Source organism: Aplysia californica, unplaced genomic scaffold (assembly GCF_000002075.1).
Source record: "Aplysia californica isolate F4 #8 unplaced genomic scaffold, AplCal3.0 scaffold00618, whole genome shotgun sequence".
NCBI classification, from domain to species: domain Eukaryota; kingdom Metazoa; phylum Mollusca; class Gastropoda; order Aplysiida; family Aplysiidae; genus Aplysia; species Aplysia californica.
Genome location: NW_004797888.1, coordinates 412,380 through 425,523, shown reverse-complemented (window position 1 = coordinate 425,523; position 13,144 = coordinate 412,380). Strand labels below are relative to the sequence as shown.

Sequence of the window (13,144 nt, the reverse complement as noted above, 5' to 3'; positions counted from 1 at the left end):
CCCCCCCCCCCCCCTTTTCCACTCCCGAGTCGTATACTCTGTAATGCTCAGACTTAGAAATCCGCAAGTAGGACCTACTCACATGATGACATGTGATGTGAACATGCGCAGGTTCTCTGACCTGTCATGTTGGCGAGCCCGACAAGCTGAAAATCAGACTATGTTTGATTTTCTTTTTTTCACAAGTGACAGCACAGTCACAAATATAATCTATGATTTATTTTCAAACAAACACTGTGTTTATAATGTGTGTCACAAATGTTGCGTTATCAGACTGGGAAAAGCCGAATGAATAACTTAATCGCGACCGGCAAAAATGAACTTGTTGACCTTATAGTTATCGGATTTGGTTTTCAAATATTCGAGAACTCTGTATTTTCCCAGGTCTTTCTCTGTACAATTTACAGATTTCCTCAAATTCCTAGGGCATTCCTGGGTCTCAGCGATTCTTTTCGAATTCTCGGGGCCTGGCAGTCACCCTGTCAAGAGGTACAAGTGACAGAGCAGTTTCTTCAGACTGCTCCGAATCTGATGGAGTCAGTCTTGATTGATTTATCACTTTGAAGTCAAGAACTACAAACCAGGCTTTCTGAATGCATTTATGTAAGCTAAATTGCTGTTAAAATTAAATCGGCACTGTTAGCAACTGATCACAAAAATGCCCCTTCTCTTATGGAGTGGGCCTTCTCTGTGGATGTGCAGATCACAAGAAGTCCCTTTTAAAAAATAAGGGAATATCTATGCAACCACCCCGTCCCTGGGTCACCTTTGTTGTTTTCTTTATGTTAAGACATTTACACACATGATATTTATTCATTACTTCAACACATGAACCTATAATCAAATAAAAATATGATAAGAAAGCTTTGTAATGACCATGGACAAGTGACCTGTCCAATTTTCACTTTGGGATATTTTGGTCGACCAAATTCTTAAACTCTCAAACTTTGTTGCCTATTGAGACCATTTTTGTTGTGAACATGTGATTCATGCCAGTGCATCAAGTGAGCTTGGTTTCCGTTTGGAAAATGAAACAAGACCTGAGTTATTTACTTTATAAGGAAAGTGGCCACATAGTTCGACTGGCCGCAAATAGTCACATAGTGCCTTTACTCTATGTCAGACTGTCGAACCTGCCGAGACAGCCACCTACTGTTTATCTATAAGACAACCACCACCTATACAAACTGCCACTTTCCATTCCTCCCTTGCATTTTTTGTTACTTACTATATGATAATAACACTGCCTAAAAAGATGACCTGTCTATTTCGGACATTGTCACCGTATTTTATTAATCAACTACCAAAAAAAGTTGTCCAAGATGGCCCTCGCTGGTCTGTCATTGCGTGACACATTACCATTAATTTTATACTGGCCCTGGCACTGTGGAAAAGCCATCATAATTTATTTTCTTGTAATTCTTGTTAGCCTGTCCTATGATTGAACCAATCACTGACAAGCTTTCTTCTGATGGCAAGGTATTTGGTTCCTCCCACCGTTGCTCAAGCTGACCAGTCGGTAACGTTTTAATGTCCATACCTTATGGCAGTCCTTTAACTCACCCAGCCCTAACACCGATAGTATCGGTATATGGGCGCTATGCTTCAACACTAACGCCGACGGTATTGGTATGAAAAGTTTCGCTCTCATGACCGAAAACACTACTTTTGTGTGAAGCAGACTAGCCTAATTGGAAGAATAACCATTTTTCGTTTGAGACAGACTGACCAGAAGTGCTATCCCAAAGTTAGAACAAAAACAGCTATATATATATTCATTAACCATGTGAGGGGTGCAAAGTTTGAACACACTTCCTTTCTTCACTTTTGTTTACTTTTTGACTCTGTATTTAGACCTTTTTCCACATTGCATAAAACTATTGACATATTTTGCATTAAAATTGTCAATATATACACTCAACTAAAGGTTTGAATAAAATTTGAACCAAATTATGCAAATTTGGGTAAAAAAGTGGTAAAAATCTCTGGGCAGAGCTGACAACCCGGAAGTGTGGGGCTCGTGTTAAATGCTTTTAATCCTGTAGCTGCCTCAGGTTGGAACCTCAGAGGGGAATGGTTTATTTTCTTCATTTTGATCAGTCCTGCCTAAGACAATACCTGTCTAAGAGGTACGAATATAACATGAAATATTTTGATTTCAAATCTGTTGTCTTTGACTGTTTGTTGAACAAATTGTTAAATAATGATATAATGTCGTAATCGCCGAACGTTGTGATGTTATGTCAGTAAATGAGAACGAAGGCTGTGTTCGAGAATCTCCAGTAATATTATTACGCTGTGGCCGAGACTGTTCCCCTAAGACTCTTGAAGGAAGGTGGCTCTTGGCGAAAGGGTGGTAACTAAGTTCCTGTTATACTCAGTGTAGCCAGGGTTGGTGATTTTAAAATTTAAAAAAATTTTAATTAAAAAAATCGATTTTTTAAATTTAAATCAGATTTTTTTTATTTAAATCGGATTTTTTTTTTTTTTTTTTTTTTTAAATGTCGACACAGTTTGGGATTTTTGGTGGCTAAAAGTATGTTCTTTTAGTGCAAAATGCATTGTCTTTATTTTAACTAATGATTAATTTAAGCAACTGCAATTTTAAAAAGCCTTAATCTGCTATATCAGTGAATTATGGCTACAGACAAAAAATGAAGAAAATGTCAGTCTAAAAGGAAGGGGGGGGGGGGGGTAATTATGCATAGATGCACTTGCATTTTATTTGTATTACAGTGTGTGTGTGAGCACGCGCTTGTGTTTGTCTAAAAAGAAAAAGAAAATGCTAATTTCAATTATGAAAAAAAGTAAATTGAATACTGTATTATTTTACTACTTACAGTGACAGGGGGGGAAAGCAGACTTTTAAGCAATTTTAGTCTACTAAACCTTATATCTGTTTTATAAAACCAAGGAAAGGAATTCTGAATGTTTAAAGATGTAAAAACAGAAAACATTTTTTTAAAGTGATTTAAATCACTGAGTTTTATTTTTAAAATCAAGTTGATTTAAATATAAAAAAATCAACTGATTTAAATCGACCCGATTTAAATCAACCCAACCTTGGTTTTCAATTATGAAAAAAAAGTAAATTGAGAACTGTATTATTTTAGTGACAGGGGGGAAAGCAGACTTTTAAGCATGATTATATTAGTCTACTAAACCTTATATCCGTTTAAAATAAAACCAAGGAAAGGAATTCTGAAAGTTTGAATATGCAAAAACTGAATACATTTTTTTGAAAAGTGATTTAAATCTCTGATTTTTATTTTTAAAATCAAATTGATTAAAAAAATTTTAAAATCAACTGATTTAAATCAACCCAGCTTTGATTTCATTTATGGAAAAAAAAGTAAATTGAATACTGTATTATTTTACAGTGAAAGGGGGGAAATCAGACTTTTAAGCATGATTATATTAGTCTACTGAACCTTATATCTTTTTTATGAAACCAAGGAAAGGAATTCTGAATGTTGAAATGTGTAAAAACCGAATAAATATAATTTTTTTTTAAAGTGATTTAAATCACTGATTTTTATTTTAAAAATCAAGTTGATTTAAATTTTAAAAAATCAACTGATTTAAATCAACCCAACCCTGAGTGTAGCTTTTGGCCAGGACAGTTGTTTTGAGTTTGAGGAGATAAGCAAGAGAGGAGGTTGCATTCACACTGAAATTATAGGCCAGTGTCAGTTTTTGAATATTCCAAACAATATTTTCTGACAATTTTTAGCTACAAAGTTTGCTGCATTAAAGGAAACGAATGCTATTAAAATAGGTTATTTATACTAGAAAAATCCTATTACACAAACTTACGTTGCTATTAGTCAGATAATGCACTAAATCTGGGTTGCTGTTAAGTGAACACCATTATAATTTTGACGTTACAATGCTTCATTTTAGTTTTTCCGATATTTTTGCTCTGTTTCGCAGGACGGAATGCTTGAGTAGCCGGCACACCTGCATTTAATTTTCAAGTAGACTTTGACCCAGGAAGTGGAAAGAAGACTGAGGGGCTATTCCATAAAAAACATTATAATTAAATAAGTTTTACACTCCTATAAATAATAGAAGGTAGATTTCTTTGACCCTGCCTGTCAGTGCCAACCCAGGCTTAGAAGGATACACAATGTTTCTGCAGAAAGACAGGGATACCCAGTATACAACTTAATATACATAGAAAAACATACATATATATTGGTACAGTGTAATTCAGATTCAACAAAGTCGTTGGGCCCAACCTTCCATTTCGCTGAATCCGAGTGTACGTTATGACAAACATGTTTAGAGAATTCGAGTATCGAGCAAGCAACGTATAATAATGTATTCAACTTCCGCAATCGAAAGTAGTTTGGCTTCAAATGAGAGGCATTTTCATTTCTTTGATACTGTACCGAAGAAATGCTGGAAAATTTTTGGAAAATACACTGAACTCTACCAAGCTCATTCTGTGCGAAAGGCCCGATTAGTTCAAATGCGTGCCTGTGTCATCTATGAATTACTGTGACATATTGTTTGCATAACAAGCTGTGTTGCTGTGTATAGCCTAGCTTGCTGGAACATTTGATCCACTGACCATAGTGTTATTCTTTAGATCTGCGTAGTTCTATGTTAAGACTAGCTTATCATTGTAATATTGGTCAGTAGCTGGCGGGCAAAAAAATGGCCCTGAGTACTGTGACATCTTTGTATCTCTACTGACGTTCCGCACCCTGACCGCTTGTGCCCCCACCCCTGCCATTCACACACACACACACACACACACACACACAGTCACACGTCCCAATTGTGCTGGCTGCCTGCCCCCTACACATGCTAAAACAAGTGTGTGTGCCAACTACGTGTTTTCGTATGAAAGAAGGCCGCTGATTGGTCGCAAAAGATATAGGCAATAGGCTAGGGTCTAAGAGAATAATGGTTCACAATGCAGATGCCATGGATGGTTTCCAGGAACATAAATTGTTGCGTGAGAAAAACGAGCGAAGCCACGTCTGCGGATGCTATGCACCTTGCAAGCGACTTCGTTGAATCCGAGCTTGCTCATTTATGTGTCTGTTGAAACCAAGTTATTTTGATGAATTTTAATGAATAAAATAAACAGGGAATCCATCTCCTTTAGTTGAATCCGAGTTTTCGTTGAGTCCTAGTTTGTTGAATCAAAGTTCCACTGTATCTCAACAGTGATGCTTCAAAAGAAAAGTTGTAAAAGAGAGCTGTTTGAATCAGGCCATTAGATGTTCATATCTATGATGACGTATCACATCAAATTTCACACAAATGGGCTTTGTTCAAATAGTCAGTTGTGGAGATTTCCGGTCAGTGTAGTTACGCACATCAGAGTCCCAAAGTGACCATCAAACATCCGAATTTCTCAGAAAATATTGATTTTATTGATGTAACTTATAATTGTACATGGTTAGGAAAATAACGCGTATTACCAATGTATCCATGGCTTAAAGGAAGTACGTGTAATTCTAAATTTTGTTGATGTTTATAGAAGTTTTTTCCTGTTTACATGAACAGGATGGACCCTGAAGACCAAGTCCTCCATGAAATATGACACTCCGCTGTACTTGTTGGGCAGGATTTACCACAAGAGACGAGAGGGTAGGTCGCAGGCAACAATTCAGTTTACTTTGCGTGGTTTTTGTTTTGTTTTAGTTGGCGCTCTCTGTGTGTGGAATATTGTAGTTGTCTCTTTTGTTTCCCAAAGTTGCTAACAGTAACAATACTATGCCCAAGGTCACTAGAACATGAACATGACAGACTGTGCTGTTTTCCTTAACATAGACTGCTTGTAAATGCCTCTCTTTGTCTCTGCTGCTGCTCTTGGTTCAGAACCCAAGGTCTTGGAAGTGGAAAGTCTTTTTTATTTCTCAAATTAAGAAAAACAACTCCCTGGAACTTTCTGTTCAAACACATGCACAGAAATTTTTTTTTTGTTGGACTTTCACTCTGAGTAACTTTAAAATTTCTTTAACTAATTTAATCATCGGCATAGGTTTACATACAACAGTTATCTATCAGAGACAGTATTTTGCGTGTTTCTTTTTACAGCTGTCCATGTCTGTTTTTATCCCAAATCGCTACTTAGACAGTATCTGTGTGTTAGTTTTTTTCTATTGTCTATGCATCTCATCTCGCTGCAGAAGATTCCCAGGAAAGCACCGAGGAGCATGAGTTCCTCAAGCACTTTTGCAGCCGTGTGTGGCTCACCTACCGCAGCAACTTCTACCCTATCCCTGGCACACGACTCAGCAGTGACTGTGGCTGGGGCTGCATGCTGCGGAGCGGTCAAATGCTGGTTGCCCAATGTCTTGTCACTCACTTCCTAGGGCCTGGTGAGTACTACAGACTTATTCGGGTTTATTCTATAAAACATCAACCAAATAAGAGGGATGTATTTAGAAAAAAAGCAATAGATGATAGAGAGAAATGACCAACAAAAAAGAAGATACAACATACTACTGTGAATGAAAGTTGACACAGCAGAGTTGTTGAGAGTGTAGCACTTTGTTGTAAGTATGTAATAGTTGTTAATGTAAAATACTTCTGACTTTGCAAGTTTGCCTCTGTTTAAAATGGTGTCTTCAATCTTTTCAGTGTACCATGACACTAGTAATAACTCTTCCTTGTCATAAAAAAATATTAGGACCAAAAATGTTCGTAAGTGTGCTTTACAGTGCAAAATTAGCTTCATTAATGAGTTGAAAGTCTTCAGGCACGTCGAATACATGGTGTATTGTATCAAGGTAAATTGGAAGATGAAGTAGATTTAAACTGTCAAGATATTGGATGTATCAAACAAGTTTTTGTATACAGCAGAGTGACTTGCTTTATAGGAATGAAGGTAGAAGCTTTGAAATGTGTGTGTGCATTGTGCTTTAGGATGCTACCAATTGTTTGTATAGGATATATCACAAAAACTCACAAACACGCTCATATGACCTTATGCAGTTGCGAGCGCCGTAAAACCCTATACTACTAAAAAAACAACCTCACAACGAAGTGTTTTACACTCAAGCATGTTGCGACACTCCAATACACTGCCAAGATACTCATTCTCCCTTTTTGCCCCGCCCCCGCTCACACATGTGCAGATTGGCGTCTCCACAATCAGCAAACAAGGGAGGAACAGGCCTACCACCGAGAGATCATTCGCTGGTTCTCAGAGCCTGTTGATGGCGCACCGTCTGACAAGACTCCATTCTGCCTGCACAACCTGGCAAACTTTGGCCGACAGCACAAGAAAGAACCCGGCGAGTGGTACGGCCCGGCTTCTGTCGCATTCATCTTCAGGTAAGTCTCACATTTTGGTGACTTTACCCATACTGCAGTTCACTCTGTAAGGAGTGACTTAAGAAAGACCAAATTCTCCATCCCCATCCCTGGAAAGATTTTTAATCTTAAGTCGATATAATATTATTCTATCAAACATGTCATTTTGTGTTGTGATAACAATGTTTATCTATTTATTTAGTTCCTTGTGATATATTTTGGTTTACTCTGTAGTGTGAAATAATTAAATACAGTGGAATATAAATAGTAAACAAAGTTTTAACTTCATGAAGATGGTCAAGACTTTGTTGGTAAGTCTATAACATCAACTACTTTTCTCTAATCAAAAGCTACCTTTAATCAGTGTAAGCAAGAGTTGATACAAGAACTTGTGCTGATTGGAGCTTTAAAAAAAAAGAAGATTCAGAATGAGAAGAAATTGAAGGTCAGATGGCACTCAGAATTTTTCAGAGTTAGCCTCTAAGATTAGGTGTTGATGATTTTAGTTCTAGCAATGCATTCTAGAATGTGAGATGAGGCTTGGTATGATATTGATTATAATGATAATAATGAGCCACGTTTGATCTGTCTGACAGGGATGCCTTTGAAAAGGCGAGCCAGTCCTTACCCATTCTCAGTCAGCTGTGTCTCTATGTGGCTCAGGACTGCACAGGTACGTATTCTCTCACCACACTAAAGGCTGCTGTGGTCCTCTCTTGCTCGTGTATTTCTCATTTCCATTCTTGATACAGTAGTGCTGTAAGTCTCACATTGTCGCCACCTCGCAAGAATGGTGTCAACTCAGGATGTACCATCAGCACCTGGGGGTCAAACTGTCTGCCTCATCAACTAGACCCTTTCTATGTAAATCAGTCCGGTCAGCTAATGCTCATTTCCACAGCTACTAACCATTCAGACAATTCAATATTTCCTTTTAATATGTTAACCCTATATCTAGCATCTGCGTTTGTTGCCATTTTTTTGTCAAAAAGTTGCCACAAAAAGTGGCAAAAGTTGCCATTAATTTTCAAGCTTTCAACTCTCTGTAACGATGTAATAAAGCAATATGTTGATAGAGGTAACAATCTGTAGACCAGAATTTCTTGTGCTCTGTTTTGAGCATCCAGAACATCATTTATAGTCACCAAGAGGGTAAAAACGTTGAAAATAAAGGTTTCACAATAGAATGAAATCAAAATTAGAACAGCACGTATAAATAACCACAAAAATTAACTAATTAGGGCGCGTGTCCACCTATCTGAAGATTGGCTGTTTTAACCCCAAACGTGTGTAATTCAAGAAAAAGTAGGCTTGCATGATACCACATGTAAATTATATTATGGAACCACACACACAATTGGGGCGTGCCAGTGTCAGTATTCGGTTTTGGAGGAGACACGCTCTAACATAACACATTTATATTTTTTAAAGGGTGGAAACAGCATTAAATTAAATGACATTACGCTGTAAACACGCAAAAAAAAGAAAAATGAATCATCAGAACAATTTTTAGAAAAATTAACTCACCAACAAATTAAAACACAACAAAGAGGGAAAATAAAAGACAGACAGCAATATGAACAGTATGTAATGTAATGTACTTATATTCTCCGCATGAAAATAGTTACACAGGGACATCTTAAAACTTATCAAAATACATGTCTAATATGTTATGAAGTAGCTTTGTTGTTTTGTCTTTTTTGAAAACTTATGCAAAAATCGCGGCCGCGATTCGCAGAACAAAATATGCCAAAAGTCGCGGCCGCGACAAACGCAGATGCTAGCTATATGCTAGGCATCCAGATACAGTCAAAACTGTCTATGGCGGCAGCCTGTTGTCGAGTAGAAAGTGATTATCTCAGATGCATGGTTTGAACAGTGTGGTTGAAATATAAAAGAAACACAAGTAGGAAGCAAGAAGTGTCACTTGTATAGCTATATGTTCTGGACAGGTGGCTGTTACAGCAGGTTTGGCTGTACTTGGCCAGCAATTCAGAAAAGTTGTTTTGGCATTGACATTTGATTGGCTTTGATGTGTTTACAAATTGTTATTTTTGTGTTCCCTAGTACAGTTGTCGCTTACGGCGCTTCGTACTGTGGTGTGTCAACTCAGATTCAAATTCTTGTTTAGTAGTCTCTTAATTTTTGGTTTATGTGTCACGACTCGGTGGAATCAGGCGCTCATCAATTTTTGGGCATGTGGAGTTATTGGTATCACCTTACAGCTTGGTCATTTGCCTTGCTTTCAATGAAAGAATTACTCTTTTATCTTGAATACCTGTCGAGATATTTGCGACTGAATGAGGTGGGGTCACCTGGTTTCAGAGGTAAAATTAGTGAGAAAATGCTTATTTACAAAGCCTCAAAGTCCATGAAAACTGACAATTTACATTTTTATAACTTCAATCAATGTTTTTCCATACAATTCACACTTAAATGGGTTCTTAAATGGACATAGAAGGTGTTGAGTTAAAAAACACAATTTCAATAAAATATGCCAATCCAGCGGAAAAGTGTAAGTTTCTTAGCTTTCATTATTTTGACGAGCGCCTGATTTCACCCGGCTGCCTCTCATATAGATTTAGTTATACACAGTAATTCAGATTTGCTATCCAAAGTGTGTGGAAATTAACTTTAAAGTTAATTTCCAATTAAAGGAAGGGAAAGCTTTGACCCGACTATAGGAAGGCATTGGCCTGTTTTAAAAGAGTTGTGAAATTGTCAGCATTGTGTGTTGGGTTTTTTTCTTTTTACCCATGTTGTATTTGGCCATACATGAGGTCAGTTGAGATAACCTAATGGGGACGAGACTCTCAAGTCAAGTGACAGAATGCTGTCGTCAGAGCTCCAAGGGTTCCCTTCCTTACTGTGTATTATCTTATCAACTGCCATGATTACCTCGTCACTGCAAACTGTTTGGGGCGGATGTGTATATACAGCCTTATTTTGTTGATTTTTTAAAGGAATGATTTCTGTTAGCAGTGCGCAATCTCTGTACCCTTGTCTAAACATGCATGCACAGAGTACAAATGAAAAAGTTCTTATTTGTCACAAGTTGTGCCCGTGACTTATGTCAAACAAAAAAAGGTGTCTCCACACAGAAGGAATATCCTGAACCTCTTGAAATCTTGAAAAGAATGTTAATAACGTAGAATATCAGAATATTGGGTTTGCTATTAAAAATAACTCATTTCTCAGATGCAATATCAAACTTCTTTGCCAGAGTAGTTTTGAGAAGTAAAACTGAGAAAATTGCACATGAAAGCAAATTTCATACATTAGGTAAGAATGGGTGCATCATGTTTTTGCTAGGTTGCATAACTGATAAGAGAAATATTTCCATGATCTGTATTATTGCATACAAAAATGTATCACGTTATCTGGTTGTGAGTTCAAAAACTAAGTTATATCAATTTGTACATTGTATGATTTGAATTGTTTGCTTGTCTAAAATGCTACTCTGATAAACAACAGGGTTATAAATGTAGGACAAGGGGTATAAATGTAGGACAAGGGGTATAAATGTAGGACAAGGGGTATAAATGCAGCGGGGTCTAGTTTCCCACAGGATGATATGGAAACACCCTCACTCCAGTACCACTAGTGGGGACAGGAATAAAATAAACAGATCCAATGCTCACCAGCTGTGTCAATCGCTCTAATGGCAGAATGACACCTATGAACATTTATAGTCAGAATCAAATGTACAATATCTACTTAGCTGTAATGTTTGCCTCCATCTTTTTTTTATTTTCTTCTGCATCTTTGGTGTACTGGTTGGGCTCTTTGTTATTGCAACAAGATGACCTGAATTTTATTTCTAAATAGTGTCGTTACTTCACAGATTATCTCCATCTTTTTTCTGGGGTGTAGTGTTTCACATGATCTAGGCTGGCCCAGACAGGCAGGATTAAAACTGCCTTTTCTTGTAGATTAAGTCGCTACCAGTGTGAAATATTTACAGTGCTTAGTCTCATTCATCAAAGAGAGACCTAAAAGACCCTCCCTCTTTATCAAGCCTGTCTTTGGTTCAGTATCCTGACTATTGGCTGAGATGTGCTTCACTTGCCGATATATGGTTACAGAAAGTAGAAGCTCGTAGCTCTGACTTTCAGAGTACCTACAAATAAAATCAGACATTTGTCTGGTTTGCAGAAAACCCAATTTATCCTCAAACCGTTGCTGGACCATAGTGTTTGATTTTTAACGACATGGAGATGCACATTTATGAGATACAGCTGGAGTATCAAATTGTTTTGAAAACTATGGAGAAGGTTATTATTTGTTACACCCCCCCCCCTTTTTTTTTTTTTTTTTTTGATGCTGACAAATTTTCCTTGTTTTGGTCATTGAAGAGTTGGCAGGTCTGCTTACTGATGGAAACTTTGTGGCCAGATGTTTGAATAGGACACAGATAGCGGAGGTGTCGACATGCACTTTCTGTTGGAAGAAAATGTGGCTGTACTTTGCTCCAGCCTCCTTCCATTCACTGCTGTATTGTTTGTGCTGTTGTTTCAGTGTACGTGGATGATGTCCTAGATCTATGTACAGCACGCAGCAAGTCAGGAAGTATGGGCAGTTCATTTGACACAGGACCAGACCCTGACAGTAGTGAGGAGGTCGCTGGTGCACAGTGTAGCTCTGTAAGTCAAGTGGGTGCGCTGTAAATGTCAGCACATTAATCCGCGTGTTGGGGAACTGTCTTGTTTGGTGAAATAAAGTTAAAAATACCCAAATAAGTATTATAATTCTTGAACATAGGTTGTTTTGGGAGGTGTTTTAAGATGGGAGGGGGTAGAAAGGGCTCTATTTTAGAGCATGATCCTGTGATTTTGATGATGCAAATCTCTCTTTCATGTTATGCACCACATGAACCAAATTATTATGTTCATGATTGTGCTATGACCCTCATTACAACTTCATACTCTAGTGAAATCATCAATAAGGAACAAAAAAACTGAGACAAAGGTCAATGGTGCAACCCTTGGGCTGTAGTAAAACCCAGATATCGAATTCTTTTCATATTTTATTCTTTTGAATGGGTGTAAAAGAGCAATAAATGGGAAAGACCTTTTACTTGACATTTCCTTCACTCTTGCTTTTTGTATGTATGATGTGAGTTTCCCCACCAGTGTCTATGGTGTAGTGGTGAGACTCTTCACCTTGCACATGGAAGAGATATTTTAATTCTTGTAAAGGGTACTTTCTTTTGCCGAGAATCTGTCTTTCTGCCTGGGTGTTATATCTCACTCAATCTCCAGTTTGACCCTGATTAAGACAAACTTCAAATTAAAACAAAATCTAGATCTATATTGACTTTTGTGAATTTCAATTTTGCGAATATCAATTTTCTTTTGTTTTTAACCTCTCAAGCATCAGAACTCTTTGAGGGAAATCTCAGATAAGAAAGGTCTAACCTCATAAACAGCGGTTGTATATTTCATTTTTGCCGGCCACAAGCATTTTCTGCAAGATCTTCATTTTTCTGATCTCTGTAAATCTAACATTGTGCTGAAATGAAACATTTTTAAAGTCATCCTTATTTCCTTGATCACATCTTTCTTTCTACACATAAGTCGTCATGCTGCTATGACTTCTCTTCTTTTTCTTGAGCTTTGTGTGGTTTGTTTTTTTCCCCCCACAGCTTCACCCACGCAGGGATGCATCGTGGCAGCGCTCACTCATTATTCTGGTCCCCATGCGTCTTGGAGGGGAAATGCTCAACGACATCTATGTTCCCTGTGTGAAGAAACTGCTGAGTCAGCACAATTGTATGGGTGTTATTGGTGGCAAGCCAAAACACTCACTGTACTTCCTGGGCTATCAAGGTAAGTGAGTGGGAGGGGAGGAGGGGGGGGGGGGGGTT

At 37.7% G+C, this 13,144-nt stretch overlaps 1 protein-coding gene across 1 annotated transcript in view; it reads left to right on the top strand.

The window, feature by feature from the left end:
* LOC101850510 (cysteine protease atg4) overlaps positions 1–13,144 on the top strand; it is a 23,073-nt gene that overhangs the window by 2,475 nt on the left and 7,454 nt on the right. Inside the window, exons 2-7 of the mRNA XM_005107649.3 lie at positions 5,524–5,607; positions 6,150–6,341; positions 7,101–7,299; positions 7,875–7,951; positions 11,797–11,921; positions 12,923–13,106. Of these exons, the coding sequence (XP_005107706.1) occupies positions 5,524–5,607; positions 6,150–6,341; positions 7,101–7,299; positions 7,875–7,951; positions 11,797–11,921; positions 12,923–13,106 (861 nt within the window). The remainder of the gene's footprint in view (positions 1–5,523; positions 5,608–6,149; positions 6,342–7,100; positions 7,300–7,874; positions 7,952–11,796; positions 11,922–12,922; positions 13,107–13,144) is intronic.